Source organism: Phoxinus phoxinus (assembly GCF_949152265.1).
Source record: "Phoxinus phoxinus genome assembly, chromosome: 25".
In the NCBI taxonomy this organism is placed as follows: domain Eukaryota; kingdom Metazoa; phylum Chordata; class Actinopteri; order Cypriniformes; family Leuciscidae; genus Phoxinus; species Phoxinus phoxinus.
In genome coordinates, this window is record NC_136900.1 from 10,236,345 (window position 1) to 10,254,994 (window position 18,650).

An 18,650-nucleotide genomic window follows, 5' to 3' on the forward strand; every position below is an offset into this window, starting at 1 on the left:
GCGGGACAGCACACACAAACAGGGCAATATTTAGATGTGGAAATGGTTTGATTCACTTATACTGTGACCTAAAAAAACAACAACTTTGCACACTTAAAGGGACAGTTCACCATCAATTCATTATAAATGTCTTAACTGTCCATTTAATTTATCAATTAACTGCAGGAAAGAGAAAACCTTTGGACACTTAAAGGAACAGTTCACCTACATTTTTTTTTTATTCTGTCTAGATAACAAAATTTAATGATGAAAGAATTAAAAAAATTGGGTGAAATATCCCTTTAAGTCACAATTTAAACTTACTTTAATTTGTTTTGTTTTTTAAAGAAAGAAAGAAATATAGATAGATAGATAGATAGATAGATAGATAGATAGATAGATAGATAGATAGATAGATAGATAGATAGATAGATAGATAGATAGATAGATATGAATTCCTCTAAAAAAAAGGCTTACTAAACCCAAACTTTTGAACGGTGTGCAAAAAAGTCTCCTTATAAAAAAGAAAATCATATATATTTCTAATATAAATAATATAAAAATACATTTATATTTTATAAACATATTACTTTCACCTAATCTAATTTATTTATGCAACCAGATCAGATCAGAAACAATAAGGATAGCATTACACTACAATACAGAAAGTATAATAAAACACCAATGAACTAAAATGAATCAGACTTCCCAGCACTATTTTTGAGAAAAAGGGCAATTTTGTTTCTATGCTGATACTGGTTGCATTTGTTTGCAACTAGACAAGAACACGTTTTTTTATAATATTTACTGATGGATCATTCACAGTAAAAAGCAAACATTAAATAGTGTCAAATTTGACTTGAATCATTTGCGTTGGGAGCGATCCTGAAGGAATCATCTACCGGCTGCCACCTGTGCTCTCTGAATGGAAACAGTATCAGGTGGCTGTTCGTGGCTTCCGAAGCTCTGACTGATAAATATTTCAGTCCTGATCTAATCCTACACAATAGAGAGACACTAAAACCGCTCATGAATATTAAACGCATTACGCATTTCTGTCCCATTTCCAAAGCGCTGCTGAAATCCCTCGTCTCGCTACAGAACCAGACCTGACGCAACAGTTACAAAGCAGACCGCCTTCACCAAACACACAGCGACAGCGGCATTTACTGCCCACCATTACAGCCTTCTGCCTATTTACACAGTCATAATTACCGACATGAATCCAAATATCTCTTCCTGAAACGCTAAACAATCAGGTTTTTTTAAATCTGATTTAGTTTTCCATGTATATGACGGTTTTCTGGTTCTGTTCTGTTTAACATTACAGCTAAAAAAAACTAAACCTGATGTCTCAGAAGGGATGCTGGGACTTTATCGCCAATTATGCCAAATTTCACAGTCCAGCTGTGCATCAAACAACATTGGCGCATGAGACAATGAAATTGATAGAATTGCATCGTGGGACACATTACCCAGCACACGGCGCTCTGTTTTATATGGAGGCTATAGTTTCCGCCACTGAATGAAACGTTTTAAAAGATAATTGCAACTTATTTTCTCAGAATTACATGATATAAAGTTAGCGATTTATGAAGTCCAATGATGAGGGGGGGCTGACTTTCTTCTTCTCACAATTATATCTCGCAATTCGGATTTTATATCACTCAATTCTGAGAGAAAATGTCACAAAATTCAGAATTGTGAGATAAGAAGTCTTATTTTATTCAGAAGAAAAAATATATATTCAGTGCCGGAAACAAGCTTCCATAAAATTTAGTGATTTTAAAACTAGAAAAAAAGATCTCCCAATAGGGGTGGGAGAAATAAAAGGGAAAACAAGTTTATTTTTCTCACCCCACTGACAGATATTTTTTTCTTGTTTTAAGCAAAAATTCACTTCATTTTGATTATCTTTTTAGAAAATAAGATTTGAGATCTCAAATAAATGTATATTGGTATTTGTATTGGAAAACAAGACAAAAAAAACCCAGTAGTGAAATAAAGTTTTGAAGTGTGCGTGTTTTTCTCACCGCTACGATGCGTTTCATGGCCTCCAGCTTCAGGGAGTCTTTATTACTGTCCAGCATCTCCTTCAGGTCATCATGTCTGAAGATGGAAAACAAAAAAAGACAGAAGTTTTATCAACGGTTCTGGTTCTATATCATTCAAAAATCTCTGAATGGTGTCGATTACAAGAGGAACTCAAGAATCATTCAGACTAATTTCTGCTCTTTAAGAGCCCTGCGGACGTTCACGAGTTCAGATGAACGAACCAGAGCAAATGAAATCACACCGTACATCAAAGGAGAACCAGAATAGACAAACACCCACAAATATACCATCAACAGCATGATTTGACTTACATAACCCATATGTAGTCATGAATGAAATAACTATTCCTTCTCAAACAGATCTCTGTTGTTTCTCCTCAACATTAATGGCAGTAAGCCTATTTGACTGTTGCTCTCCTGAGGAAAAACTTGTCCTCTACCAAAAAAAAGTCTTAAACTGTGATACCAAAAGTTACCAAAGTATGCCATCAAAAGTCAACGATCTCAGAATGAAGTTAATTTCCTTTACATTTATTTCAAAACCGAATTATCTGAGTTATACCATCCATATTTATTTTATATCACTATACCCTTGCTGTATGTCAACATCTGCCTCGTTTATGACTGTTTTTATTTTCCTAAGAAATACAGGAGAAACATCTGATAAAAATTGATACTCAATTATAAATGAGATCTCCATTGAGCAACTTCTGAGCACTAATTTTCCTCTGAGAAAGATCCTTTCAAGCAAGTAAGTTCACTCGGCAGCCATCTTGGTTCCACCCACAGGCAGCCATTTTCTACTCACGCAAGTACAGTTTTACATTGATTGAGAGGAGAAAGACTAAAATATCCATAACAGTTTGCCAAGCTTATGTATATATACAAAATGGCAATTAAATATTATAAAGTGGTATTGTAGCAGCCCAGCGTAAAAGTGCAAACAGTTTTGATTGGTTGTTAATGTAGTAAAGGATTATGGGTATACTGTTTTGTTCTTACCCTCTTGCAGATGTATAGAGCAATTATTGTAATTTCCTTTTGTTGCTCTGAAGATTTGAGATATATCCAGCTGCAGACCCGCAGCACCACCAGTTTCAGAACCCCAGCGCCAGAACCGGAAGTGAGGGGCTTATTTACAATGAGACAAGCATGTAAACGATGACTGAATTTTCACTAATTTGAAGAATGTTAACCCTTCCACACGTAAGTTTAAAGTATTCTAATTGACCCCCCCAGCGTGAGTTTTTCAAGGCGACCGTTATTTCGAATCTGTCACTTTATGGTTTCCATGGTGACGCGTCACTGCTTGTCACGTGACACAGCGCAACCACAACACAGCGCTGAATGAATGATGATCTGCTTTTATGTAATTTTTCCTTTTTTATTCTAAATATTCATTACTTTAACTTACATATTTGTTGAGTCTCTTTTCTGTCTCTGCTTACGGAAAAAGGTGTATACATTTTATAAGCTACCGTTGACTAAACATTGGGGATTAGTCTACAATAACTACAAATTAATTTAATATATATTCCTTCTGGAGATTCACGAATGTTTTGTTCAAATATTTGACTTGCTGTATCCACATTATAATATAGGATCTACAGATGTACACTACTCTGCATTGTGAAAAGCCAGTGTCAAGGTCCAGCACACTTCTGAATGATTGGTGACAGTTTTCATAATTACTTTAACAATGGTGTGTGTCACTTTACAATAGTTTGTGGCATTTTCTCTCATGCTAGTTTACAATTATTTGAAATACCTGATTGGTAAGTGTCAATTTGTGGTGCACAAACAACATACTCCTGCTTGTAAGTAGTACCACTTTAATAAGAACATTTTACTAAAATAGCGAAATAGTTTCGTGTGTAATAAAAGTATACCGTTTCGTGTCTAAGCAAATTACGCTCCAAAACGCGTTACTCGGTTTAGAACGTAAGCTCCGCCCCTTACTTCCGGTTCTGGCACTGGGGTTCTGAAACTGGTGGTGCTGCGGGTCTGCAGCTGGATACTATAGGAAGTTTTAGTCATTTAAATTTCTTTTTTTAAGATTTACATTTAATCCTTAAAACATTTTATAAAAGTAAAGCCTAAAAACTATAAAATGTATTTGCAATGCAGATTAACCCACCTTAAGTTTATCACAAGTTTATTAACAATGATAATGAATGGTGTTTCAAAGAAGAATTTTAAGAAGTTGAATAAAGGTTAACTTGCATTTAAAGGTAAAAAAAAAGCAAGAATTACTTTACCTGCAATAAAAAAGGATTTGGAAAGCTAAAAACAAATGTATGCTTTTCCAGTGTATATTTCAAAATAAAAGTTTCCTTGTCAGCATATCACATGTGACAGGGTGTAGTATAATAAAATTAGCTTCTTTCGCTTAATTCAGGTTAAAACGGTGCTTTTTCGGCTAGAATAAGTCATAAAGACCAGGGAATGTGAATATCCTTTCCCTTTACAAGTACTGCCTGCTAGCATTAGCAATTAGCAAATTCTGGTTTGATGATGTGACTTTGTTTGTGCCAATTCTAATAGCTTATTTTCCACTCACAAATGAAAATGTGTAGATTTATTCACTTTAAAAGTGTCTTCCTTGTTTTTACCCATAATACAAGCAGTCAAGTGTGATTTTGTGGCTTAAAATAAAAGCTACTAGCTATTTACAAAAAAGGGATCACACCTCCAAAATGTCCCTGTTTCACAAAATACGTCAACACAGAAAAGGAAACATGCCTCTGCAAAGGGTCTTTAAAGATTAAAGATGGATTTCATTATTTGTAAACTGACTCTCATTAGTTGATGTCTGTCTGTGTCTCCAAATGATCCCAGTGCCACTATAATTAATACAGCAGATAATCTTCCAGACGTCTGGGGAAACCTATTAATATTAGCTCAAGTGAGCAAAAATATAAACATTGAACACTCATAATAACTAAATGTAAGAGATCCTCTATTTCTACCACAAATGAGTCAAGAGGGGTCACGAAAAGTCACTTAATTAAGTAGCTACACATCAGTCACATGATGAGCCAAACTCATTCTGATTGGCCAAAGTTTAGCGGTGACATTAAGACCCACATCTGATCACGGATCAGTCGATTCGTCAATCCAACAACACAGCTGAGTCCGTCTGACATCCTGTGTGCAGGAAGTATAAACCCATAACCCCTCTGTCAGATACATGTTACTATAGCAACCACATCATAATGTTAGCAATCTCAGAAAAAAAGTCAAAGTAGAGACGTGTTGGCTTGACTTTTTTTTGTCTTTCACTCTGTTTTGAACTCATTTACACGTGGGTGTCCACTGTCCAGAGATCAGTTCTGGCAGACCTGAGAAGAACGAGTCTCTCGCTCTCGCTCTCGCTCTCTCTCTCTCTCTCTCTCTCTCTCTCTCTCTCTCTCTCTCTCTCTCTCACCATTAATCACACTGGCTGGGTTTAAATCAACAGACGGACATCTGTTCACACATATAGACACATTCACTCACAAACCAAATGAATGAACGCATCTAGTATCAAATCCAGTTATAAGCGCAGTCTTGGCTCAACTATGCTCAGATTCAAAGAGAACGATATGTGTTTTTAATAAATGATGCTTGTTCTGTGATAATGATGACCTTGATGATCGTAATATTCATAAACATAGCAATATATACTGTCAGATTTAAAAATGAGAACTGCCGGCCCGTGGCCAGTGTGAACGTCTCTCGTTGACGCAACTGTCACTTGCATGATCAGGCCAGTGCTGCATAACGAGAGTTTATAATTTGCACGTGTTTTTAAGCCAATTTAAATATTCAAGAGCAAGAAGACGTGAACGAGAACTCGATTCAACAATGCGAGACGTTTGTGTGTGCACACATCCGAACCGCGCGGCCAGAAAGCCGCTTCTCATGGTGCGTTCACACCGGATAGCGCGTCAGGCGCGAGTGATTTCAATGTTGAGTCAATGCAGAGACGCGTTACGCGCGAAAAAAATCCTGCGGCGCGAATGAGGCGTAGAGTGCGGCGCGGTAGATGCGAATACACCCCATTCGCGCGTCAAGTTCGCGCGAATGGCGCAAATTGAGCATCTGGCGCGTTACGCGCGAATGATTTGATAGTGCTTTTTGTGCATTCACACGTTTGAAGCGAATTCGCGTCTGCCGCCCGAGTTGAAAAATCTGAACTTCTGCGTCAATTCGCGCCGCGTTAACCAATCGGAGCCTGCTTGCTGCTGTCACGTGGTGAAGTGACGTGATAAACGGGGGAATGCCCGATGTCATTTTAAATGTTTGGCCTCAATAACTTATGTTTGGCCTTAATAAATTATTTTGTAATGACTAAATGCCCGCGTGAAAGAAGGAATTACATTGTTCAGATGTTAACTATGAATGTGACATGACACTGAACACTTGCAGTCATCTATGATTTCTGATGCTACATTTCTGAATGAGATGAAGAAAAACTCACATAACTTTAATTAAAGAAGTCATTTGACCTACGTTATAACGAGTCATTAATGTATTTTAACTTTTATATAGGCTAACTGTTTCATATAATAGAGCCGAAGCTATTGTAAATTTAAACATTTCTCGTTTACCAGCGGCAAACGTCAGGAGGACTAGCCGAGGTGAGGCTGCTCCAGCGGGGTACATGAGCGCTGAGCGCCCGGTGATCGCCTGGATCTCACAACCTTGAAACGTCAGATCAAATTTTTTAAATAGGCGCTATCTTTATAAACAAACCACAGATCTGAGCTTTAAACAACTACATTCTCGACTGAACAACTCTTAAAACTACATTTCGTGACACAATAACAGTAGTAGCCTATTTTTAAATTTCCCGCAGCACTTGCCTCTCCCAGAAGAAGCGGATTTCGCTCCAAACGAATGCATTCAAAATGTTCAAGTGTCAAACTAGACGCGGCAGGCGCGAATTTGACGCGCTATTTGCATCCGGTGTGAACGCACAGTCAGACAGCGTGCAAATGCTGAATTGAGCTTTCTTTCATAGCTTCTTGCGCTTGAACGGACATATTCACACAAAAAGACATAAAAAATGCTGGTCTCGTCGAGTTTCCTAGTCTGTTATATCTTAAGTGAACATAAACAATTGAGAAATAAAAAGCATGTGTATTAGTATATCGGATCCGTGCAGCTCTTAAAGAGACAGCAGCCTCATATTCTTGCTGTCATATATCCAGTGCTATTTTACATTAGATTATTCATTATCTCTAACTGAAAATTACTGGTAGATTTACCTGAATTTTTTTTTTTTTTTTTAAATCAAATCATATTAGAATGATTTCTGAAGGATCATGTGACACTAAAGAGTGGAGTAATGATGCTGAAAATTCAGCTTTGGTCACAGGAGTAAATTACAGTTAAAATACAATAGTATAAATAACTACAATAGTTATTTAAAACTGTAATAATATTTCACAATGTTACTGTTTTTACTGTATTTGTGATCAAATAAATGCAGCCTCATTGTGCATAAAAACTTATCTCAAAATAAACAGTAGTGTATATACTGTAATACAGTCAAATCCAATCGTTGAAAATATTAACATTTATCCAGATTCCAAATTGGTTACAAGCTCATGTACTATAATACAAGTAACTCCTGAACTGCCAAACATTATCAATATCTAATGATGCAACACTGGATGATGTCATCATAGATCAGAACCTTGATGAATGAAAACATGTTAAGCACTATGACACGCCTAATCATGTCACCGCGAAAGAACCAATCAGAGCGAGGGAGCGTGTTCCCTCTAAAGCTGTGGCATGAAAACATTACGATCTGGCCGAGATAACACAATTGGCTAATTAAAAACATTCCCCCGGTGTCTATCACGCCACCGTCGCTGGAATTAAACGACTATGATATCTCGCAACACACCCAGGTCCCGCTCTCTGGTTTCCACAGCAACAAAGAGAGCAATAAACTCCAGTGAATAGATTTTATGCCAGAGTCTCCCACCCAACACAACTATCTATCGCTGTGTTCCTTGAATAAAGATTCCCTCGGCGGCTTTCATTAGCTGGAGGGGGTCTGCAGAGATTCACACCGCCGTATACACACTGTCAAATGTAAGAGTGTATCGTGTCAGTGTGTGTGTGTGTGTGTGTGTGTGTGTGTGTGTGTGTGTGTGTGTGGGTGGTATTTCCTTCCACGCATCAGTGTGTGTGTGGAGGCACCCTGTCAGCTTCGGTTCCCTCACACACACACACACACACACACACGCTGGGTCGTGATCAGAGCGACGTAAGTAGATGAACATGGGCTTGGTGATTCAGCAGACACGCTACGATCAAATACATCATCTCCACATTACACCAGATTATCATATGTCATATCCCAGAGCATTGAGCAGAAACTGAATGCATTGTATTTCATTTTGGATAATAAACCGTGTATAAACAGTGTCGTACATCATCACAGGAGAGCTACGGGAAGTCTCCGAATAACAGTATGAACTGGTGCATGCAGAGGGAATGCAAACCTGTAATAATCACTTTCCCTCCTGACCTGCAGTGCCTGAGCTCAATGCTTTGATTTACATACTCAAGCTTTTAGCAAATTAATTAGTCCTGTCGATAGATCTGACGCTGGGTATATTTACAACAATGGAAAACTGGCCAGCCCAAAACACACTCTAACCTGTTAAAAAGAAATAACTTTTTTTAACAAATTAATTTAACACACACACACACACACACGCACATGAAAATTATACTTGTAAAATGTTTCAATATTTTTTTCTTTTTTAGTTTTTACAAAATGCATAAAGCTTGCATAGCTAATAAAGTATATTCTATACATGCTTTATGTTTTTGTAACTCTAATCAGTTAAATAAACTGATTTTCAAAAAGTACATTTTTATGTTATGATATTGAAGCACTGTAAAACTGCGTTTTAACTATATGTATTGCAAACAATTCTTTACAAATAACTTGAATTGAATTTGAATTTATATATATATATCAAGTTGGCGTATATATATATATATATATATATATATATATATATATGCCAACTTGATGCTTAAAGTTAACATTTTAGGATAATTACCATAGTTAATTAAAAAATGTATGAATTCAAATGAATTGCTGTTGATGTTTAAAGTTACAGTAGCTATGTGAATAACATCTGAAAAACATCTGGTTTAGTGTGCAGACACTTGAAGGAAACTCGAGCATCTCCTAAAGCACAGTAACAACACAAGAACATGTTCAATATGTTCAACAGCACAAAGCACTAGAAACGCATCGTCCCGGCATTCACATCTGCCTTTCGTATGAGAGGAACATTTAACTAATGTAAATGTAAAACCATTTTTAGCATAACGTAATGACCATACATAATGAAATATATAAGATCCCTGCAGAGAATCTGATTTGCAATATATATCTCATCTCCTTCTTCATGCATGAGACACTTTAAGCTCCATATTATTAAAGTTATTCATAATTCAGCGCTCCACTGGGTTTCTATCTCTCCTGAAGAACACACACATCATATCTGGACACAATCTCTGATACTCTTTAGAGTCTCCGCCAACACTTCTGGATCTCGACGAGTCTCTCAGACTCGGTGTTACTGTACGAGCGTGTGCACAAGTGACTCTTACACCAACTAGAGCTAAATAACAAACCCTCTGCTCAAGAAGTATAATAAACGTGTAGAGAAGATCCCGTAGGGAAGAAAACCACAAACTGTTTCTCAGAGACAGCAAGTTTCAGAAGAGATGTTTAAAACTGCTCAAATGTCTGCAATCAAAAGCCAGGGATCTTAGAGATATGAACTCAGGCATCTGTCATTAAATCCTTCTAAGACCACATGATATGATATATTTACAATTTACAAATTTACTTATATAATTAAATATAGGCCTATGTATACTGTATATGTATGTATGTATATATATATATATATATATATATATATATATATAAACCAATTTTATTTCTATGTATTATTTGTTATTACACTAATTAACTTTTTTTAAATTGTAAATAAAACAGATTGTTAGTGTATGTTTAACAAGAAAATACCATTTTTGTCTTTCGACTTCAATATTTTATGTGTAATTCAACATGTCACTTGCTGTTTCTTTTTAAATAATTTCAGAAATTTACTAGAAATTTCTGATTAAATTCGACACCATTTTTATGTACTGTATACTTAATAGTTTATTATTTATTATAAGTGACTTTAAAAAAAAATTGAAATACATATATATATTTAAATATAAAAATATATTTTTTTCATATATTTTACTTAGATATGTAATTTTAAAATTTAAATATAACTACTTTTGTAGCTAAAATTTAAATATGTATATAAATGCGTCATCAAATTCTTCCAAGACCAAATTATAAGTTTTAAGTTTAAATTAAAATTTTAAACCAAATGTACATCTTGTACTGACATCAACACGTGTGTCCAAAATCACAAGAGACAAAGTGTCTGAAAGGAAGCGTTGCTGGCATCATTCACACAGCTGTTGATCACTTCATGTGTGTGCCATCATACCGTAAGGGTTGCGTTTGAACGCTGGTAAGCCCCTCCTCCTGCACAGGGTGTTCCTCAGACCACTCCCCCCCTCCCCCTCCCCCCCCGAATCTCAGGTGTCGGAGCTCTTCGGGCTGGACGGCGTTGTACCAGTTCTGCGTGCCGCCGTCGGGCGTCACGGGACTGAGCGCCTCCTCCTCGCCCTGACCGATCCCCTGCGCGTTCTTCACCATGTTCACCGCGTTCACCGGCAGCTGGAGCAACTTCTGCATGGTGCTCATCCTCAAGGTGTAGTCTGAAAACTTTTGCACCTGTTTAGATCCTCCGAGGCAGGTAAACACACCTGTAGATGATTCTTGAGGAGTCAGGCACTCTCACACACACCTGTAGATTCCGTCTCAAAAGCAACAGTACACTGAAAAACTCCCCAGTACAAGCGCGTAACAGCCTGTTGTGCCGAGTCCTCAGGTCTGGTCTTCAGCTGTGTCCATCAAGCAGATGTGGAGGCTTGAAAGCGCTCTGCGTCTTTTCCGTCTTCCGCGTGAGGTGACAGTAAAAGCTGTTCTCATCCTGCTCAGAGCCGACTGATGTTGCACACACTGCTCTGATGGTTGAGCAGAGCTAAGCCCCGCCCACTAACACATAACCCCCCCCTCTCTCTCTCTTTCTCTCTCTCCTTTCATTCACACCATCGCTCTTTCCCAGCTCTCTGGCACATTTTTCTGTCCCTCGTCCTCTTTTCCACCGTATTTTCTGCAACGGCCGACTGCCTCTCCCTGTGATATGACTCAGCTAGAAACGCTGCTCTGAGAAAAGGCTTTTCACCGGAAAACCCCCTCCTCGGGATGTTGAAGCGCACAACCACTGTATTATGATTTGCTTTGAATGCTAAATAAACCAACAGCGCAGACATTCACACATAGAGACATTGAGTGTGACACTATAGCCTATGCTAACCATCCATCAGCATTCACATGTTTGTTTTTTGACTCATTATTTGATCAATTTGCCAAAGGTTAACTTTTTTTTTACACAAAATTTGCTTTAAAATGTTAAATAACAGGTTTTACGGCAAAGATTACAACTGGATGCTACTTGCTTGATGTTGCATCGGTTACAGTTGCATAATATGTACCTTTTCACATACTATTTTTGTACACTATGTAGTATGGTATTATTTACTACGCAGGAGTTAGTTAGCAGTATGCTAGAATTGCATACCAGACATAGCGTCTGTCTAGATCAAATTGGTTTAAAACTTAATCTAACGGAGTTCATGAAACTGAACCTGAATTCAACTAAATCAGACTGATTTGTTTATTTGATTCACTTTCCTTCTGTATATTACAGTTTGATTAATTTGAATCAGTATGATTCAGTTCACTGAAATTAATAATTCCAGTCCAGTTCAATTAAAATGATTTAAAATGATTAGTTTAATTCTTTCTGATACAGCTTGATCGGTATGATTTAGTTTGATTCACTGAAATTCTGTTTGATACAGTTAATTCACCTTTGGCTAAGCCCCGCCCCCCTTAGTTACTGTTGCTACCTCCGACAACTTCATCTGGGCTCTGGTTTGGTATCAACATGGCTTATGCTGTGACGGCTCTTCCTGCTGAAATTTTATCAAACTTTTATAAAGCAGCAAATAAAGTGTCCGATAGAAGTAGGCAAAAGTGTCTGCAGTGTGCGTTTGAAGGCTTTATTCAAGACAAACGGTGAAACGCAAGCAACAACAAGGCATCCAAATAGAGGCAAAAGCATAACGGTCACAGTCAAACAATGAACCACCGCATATCCTAATCGAGACGGAGGCTGTGACTAACAATATCTGGAGAAACACTGTTCATGCAAAGCTGGGTAGGTCTCTATTCACTTCTATAATCGTTATTATTTACAAAGCAAACGGACTACGCGAGTATAAAGTTGTATTTATTAGCAGCGTGTGCTAGCGTATCAACAATTAGGGCAGAGAACCGAAATCATAACATAAACCAGCATAAAACTGTCTAACTAGTATAACTTCACAGTAAGGTTAAAAGCTAAATGTATTAGAGCACAAAAGTGTGCTTGTTGATCTTGAGGGGTTTCGCTGACTGTGAGGACGTCCACACAGTTTAATCCAAAGACGACACTTGTCAGTATTTAACTTCGGTTTTGGGAAGGGGAAAAAATGGACACCCCCCTCCAACCTCTCTGGGAAACGCGTATCTGTGTTACAAATGCCCCTGGCACAACGTTTAACCATATTTTGAATAAAACGACGACGTAATAGCCTGCCGAGACCAAAAATATGAGCCGCCTGCGTTGAAGTCAATGGAGCGCCGTGAAAAAGTGTCGGACCTCTGTGGGAGATCGTTCTTGGCTGCGCTGTGATTGGTCAATCTACATTCTAGGGCGTGGCTTAGCCAAAGGCGAATTAAATTGAAATTCAATTCAATGTAAATCGTTCTGATTTAGATTGATTTACTTTTATTCTGTTCAGTACAGTTTGATTTATTAGAATTCATCTGATTCCGTTAGATTCCGCTGTATTCGGCCCAATTCAGTTTGATTAAAAGGAATTGGTTTCATTCTGTCTGATATAGTTTGATTCATTTGAATCAGTCCGATTCAATCACTTTCATTCTGTCTGATACAGTTTGATTCATTTGAATCAGTTCAATTCAGGTCAAATCACTTTCCTTATGTCTGATACAGTTTGATCAAATCTATTCACTGTCATACGGTCCAACACAGTTTGATTCACGTGGTGTTTCTGAGCCCTGAATAACGTGGAGAAGGGAAGAGCCGTATTCACAGTCAGACGCAGAATTCACACTGCAGTGCTAAAAGCCACTGACCTCTAAAGAGACATTCTCCTGCATGAGAAACCCCAAATCTCTCTAAACTCGCACACAGGAATCTCATGAATATTTGAGCGTGATTCTCTATAGATCAGCGTCTCTGCTTCTCTGTTAATTCAGCTGTTAACGGAGCAGAGATGGAGAGCTGTACAGTAGCAGATCAGAGGGGCGTGTTGCCACGGCAACAGCATATGAGGATCACTCGTCTTCGTGTTTACCGTGGAACCAGTCGAACTGCCATCACACACACACACACACACACACACACACACACACACACACACACAGAGCAGAGCAGAAATCAGAAAGTGATGATTATGCAGAGAGAAAAATATATGTCAGCCTCTGTCACGTTTATGGCGTTAACGGCGTTCTTTATTCAAGACGTTCACAGTGCATTTTATGGTGATACTGTGAAATAATAAGTGGGGAGTGTAAAATATGATAAAATACTATTCAATTATTGGTTAATATTATTATGGCCTTGATGACATCATCAGAACAGGAAAGTTGTTTCTAAAGTAAAGAAAATGATTATTCCGATAAACGATTTTTATTTATAATAACACGCACTGCTGAATTAACGATATACGACTAAAAACAGAAAGTAAAAAAGTAAAAATGAAAAACTGATCCTCCAATCTGTTCTGCATCTTCTTTCTCAGACATACACTGCGGTGTTATAGCGCCCCCTGGTGGAATCAGTGCTGTATGTACACCAACATTTTACTTTTCACCACCCACTATTCAAGAGTTTGGGGTCAGTCATTTTGTTACAAAAGCTTTCTATTTCAAATAAATGCTGTTCTTTTGAACTTTCTCGAACGAATCCTGAAATATATGAAATATGAAGCATACATAGGAACTGTTTCAACATTGATAATATTCAGAAATGTTTCCTGAGCATCAAATCCTCTTATTAGAATGATTTCTGAAGGATCGTGTGACACAGAAGACTGGATTAATGATGCTGAAAGAAAACAGTTATTTTAAAGTGTACTTAAAATTGTAATAATATTTCACAATAGCACTGTTTTAACTGATCATCAGTTACATGTTAGATCATTTTGTTCAGAAATGCAGCCTTTGTGAGCATAAGAGACTTTTTTTCAAAAAGTCTAACGACCCAAAACTTTTAAATACCATTTCCCTGGCTATTGGATAATATCGAAAAAAGAAAATAAATATAATTTGAACGTCATTTCAAACACATTATTTTAAGCACCGTCGAGGAGTAAAGTGGTTTGTTGACATGTGATTTATCTATATATTCAAATTAAACAGACATAAAAGTAATGATGTGTTAACGTGTGTCTGCTTCCCTCTACTGTCTGAGAGAGAAATGACATGAACGAAATGAAAGGCCAGATTCATATAAGCAGTGTCATTTTAGCTCTCTTTATATTCTATAGTATTTATTAATATTTTTGAGTTCACTTTTATTTTTCATTTTACTATAAGTTTTAATAATTTTGTCATTTTTACAGTTTTTTTTTATATTTCCGTTTAGTTTTTAAATGATTTTTAATTTCAGTTTTAGTTTAAATTGTAGTAGGCTAATTCAGTTTTATTTCAGCTTTATTTTAATTACCGAAAAAGATTTTTAGTGGTTTTCATTTTAGTGTTAGTTAATGACAACAACACTGGATCCAAGCATCAAAAACACACTGGATAAACATCAAAACATTTCAAGCTGCAAACCATCAGCTACAGGAAGAGCCTGTCACATGACCTCAGCGGAAACCACATGATACTCTCCACATGATCAATCTCAATAACACATCTAAACTTCACAATCTTCACATCTTCACAAGAGACGGAGGTAGATGGAGGAAGAGGAAGATGTGGATGCCAGCTTTAATGTAAAGATAGCTTCAGATGCAAAAGTAGATGTGGACACTGTAAAATAGTTCACCAGTTTTAACCCTGTGTTAAGCAACAGTTTTACATTTGTAATTGTGTGCCAAAGGTAAACAGTGAACAAACCCAGGGTAAGGTATTATCAGCGTGGATCATGGACAAAAGCAACTCTGAGAGATCTCAGCTTACATTTTTGGTTCCCAGAATGGTCTGGGAATGTTAGTTTATGGTTATAAAACCTGAAAAAAGCATTAGAGAACATTCTGTATAGATTCTCTTAAGGTTATTACCAGGGCTTGACATTAACACCCGCCAACCCTCCAAATGCGGGGTTGAAATTTTATATAAATAGGCCTAATATAAACATTTTAGTCAAAAGTGTTGTCAAAAAATATGCATATCAATACTGAAATATCTGAAACGCTTCAATACTCATTTCCCACAGAATAGATACAGGATACCAGCTGCTCTTTCTCTCTCTCTCATCTCTCCAAAACCCACCGCCTCTCACTCGCTCATTTAATTTGCTCCGGATGAATGTTGTTGCTGTTACAGGGCTTGAATTTTGCCGTGGGATTGCGCATAATTTTACTCGTTCCCTCAGATTTTGTGCTCCCATTCAAAGTGCGGCACATAAAGCCGTCTCTCAGCACTAAATTGAGTCCGTTTTCGCTGCTAAAATGTCGATCTTGACGAGTATTCACCTAAACACACTCAGTTATGTTTTAAGTGAACGGAAACAGTTGAGAAAGAAAACGCATGTGTAACAGTGTAGTGGATCTGTGCGTCAGGTCTTAAAGGGACAGCAGCCTAATGCTGCTAAATAATAAGATAATATTACAAATACCTATATGGCAGTTTTCCCCCATGGTATCGATGTCAAAATTGTGGCCAATGAAAATGCTAAGTGGCTAGTAACTTTGGAAAACCACTAGCCACAGTGACTGGTAAGCTAAAAAGGTAATGTCAAAAAAGAAAATCTGCTGCAATGTGTGGGAATGTACTTTTTGTTAAAACAAAAAACTAACCAACAGAGAACGTTCCCAGAAAAAAAAACGTTCTGTGTTTACGGAAATGCAAACAGGGTAAACGTGTGAAATCCCAACAGATACAGATGTAGATGAAGAGCTATGTGCTAGAGAACGATGCTAGCAAGGCTAAACCTGAAGGATAGTGAGAGAATGAGGATCACAGGGCTACATTTAAACTGTAAAAACAACGGCAAATCATATCCATACAAATATTAAATACAAAAACCAATCAGTTCAACAAATAAACGACTAATACTGAAGTGTGAAGCAGTAACGTTACAGAAGTCATCATATGGGACCTGAGCGCTGTCCACAGCCCGGTGCTGAAACACCAACCCACGAATAACACACACACACACACACACACACACACACACACACTCCATTCACGCGAATTCATCTCACACTTAATCGTGTTTATCATCTCTTTGTTTTTCCACAGGATTCATTCGTTCATCGGCGCATGCGCATCTCGCCCTGTCTGAGATTTTCTGTACGTTAAACGATCCGGTGGGCCGCTCCCGGTGGCGAGCGTTCCCCGCGCGCACAGACTCGGTGTGTCTCACCTTTTGTAGTCGGAGGAGAAGATGCCCCCGCTGGCCGGGTCGTGTCCGTACTCGGGCTCGCCGGAGGAGCCACCTTTCTCATCGCTGAACGCGGAGCTCGCGGACATCTCTGCTGCTGATGATGCGGAGCGGCGGAGAGCGAGACTGAGTCACGTGACACGTTACGCGGTGCTGAAGCGGACAGGGCCGGGGGCGCGCGCATGCGTGCGTGCGCGAGCACCTCTACGTTCGTCCCTGCTCATATCTGCCCACAGTTGCGATGAAAGCATTTATTTGGTTTGATTTGATTTACAAACGACAGAAAAATATTTCATCCAGCTATAGCATCTGCATTTTTTTGTGAGAAAGATTTATTGAGGAATCACATTTGAACTGAATAATTAAAATACTTTATTGAATCTTATTTGTATGTCCTCAGGTCAGGTATGAGGAATCCTAAAACACAAGAGAGAATTTCTCTTAATTTCATTCTCTGTACAAAGTACCCAAACACATACACACCAAAACAGAATAACACCTGAATTTTGAGAAAGATATGTTGCCTGACATTGAAACAACATATTATAAAATACTAAAGTGCTTTTCTTTTTTCTTAGTACTGTACATTTTTTTATTTTGTCAAAATAACTTAGATCACTAATTTATATGTATTAAATCCATCTCCTTCATTGTATTAACTCAAACTCTTTAATTTCCATGAACTTAAAATTTGAAGGCAACCAGATAACTTACTTTAAGTTTAACCAACAATAATGTTTAGTGTCGGTGTGATTTGTTATGTTTTCAGGTTTGTTTTCTAACCACCAGATGGCGGCAGCGCTCCATCATCACTCCATCACTGCTCCTGCTGGGAGAGGTTTGGTCACACCGCACATATTTACTGCATGAATTACATTTATACACAATATTTGTACGGTCTACAAATTTGACCAATATGTAATGAAGAGACAAAGACTGAAAATAGCAACATGACATAATTCTACAAAGACCGTCATAGAAACAGACTAATAGAAAATAACCGCAGGGAGATTCTGTCCCGTAGCTGGTGATTTCATTTGAAAAGTTGGAAGAAGAAAAAGTGTCAAAAAGTTGCCACAAGATGACATCAGCCTGTCTGAATCAACAAAACTTTGTTCATTCATTAAATAATACTGTAAAGCGAATCTTTTCTGCTATTTCTTTCAAGTTTTAATATAGTATTTTGATGCTATAGCCTAGTCATCCAAAACACGATGGTTTTTTCTTAAGATTTTTCTTTCTTATGTCAGATATAGAGAGAGGGAACACTTGAGATCTTTTCTTGGATTCGGGAAATTCCACAATGCAATCCGCTTAAAATCTCTATGAAATCAAAATGAACAGTTCTTATACTTGTATGGAAAATAGCAGTTTGTATTATAAACAATTAATCTGTGCACTTCATTAGATTTTTTTTTTTTATTCATATGCCCTCATAGTCTTTAATACAATCTTAAAACTTCCCCTCTTCTCTTCTGAAGAGGGCGGGGCGAACTGTCACTCACATGAGATCGACCAATAGAAAATCACAACTATCCAATCCAATTCTAGATTAACAAAATTAAGTCCCGCCCTACATTTGTTCTTGTTGGAGAACCCGATTCACTCGAATGTCACAATTGAGAAAGAACCGTCTACTATCTTCGCAACTTCTCTTTTATGCTGGCTAAGATTTTTTTGAAGGACATCCTCTTCTGTTAACCAAGGATGCTTTTATTTGTTCAAAAATACAGTAAACCAATATTATGAAATATTACATTTTAAAATATATTTCTCT

General features: G+C 37.5%; 1 protein-coding gene across 1 annotated transcript in view; it reads right to left on the reverse strand.

Annotated features, from left to right (window-relative positions):
* The window catches only part of ap3b2 (adaptor related protein complex 3 subunit beta 2), a 29,195-nt gene extending 18,274 nt beyond the window's left edge, over nt 1-10,921 (reverse strand). Inside the window, 2 exon segments of the mRNA XM_079604368.1 lie at nt 2,013-2,088; nt 10,571-10,921. Coding sequence (XP_079460494.1) covers nt 2,013-2,088; nt 10,571-10,830 — 336 coding nt within the window. The 5' untranslated portion in view covers nt 10,831-10,921.
* Between the last annotated feature and the right edge of the window lie 7,729 nt (nt 10,922-18,650).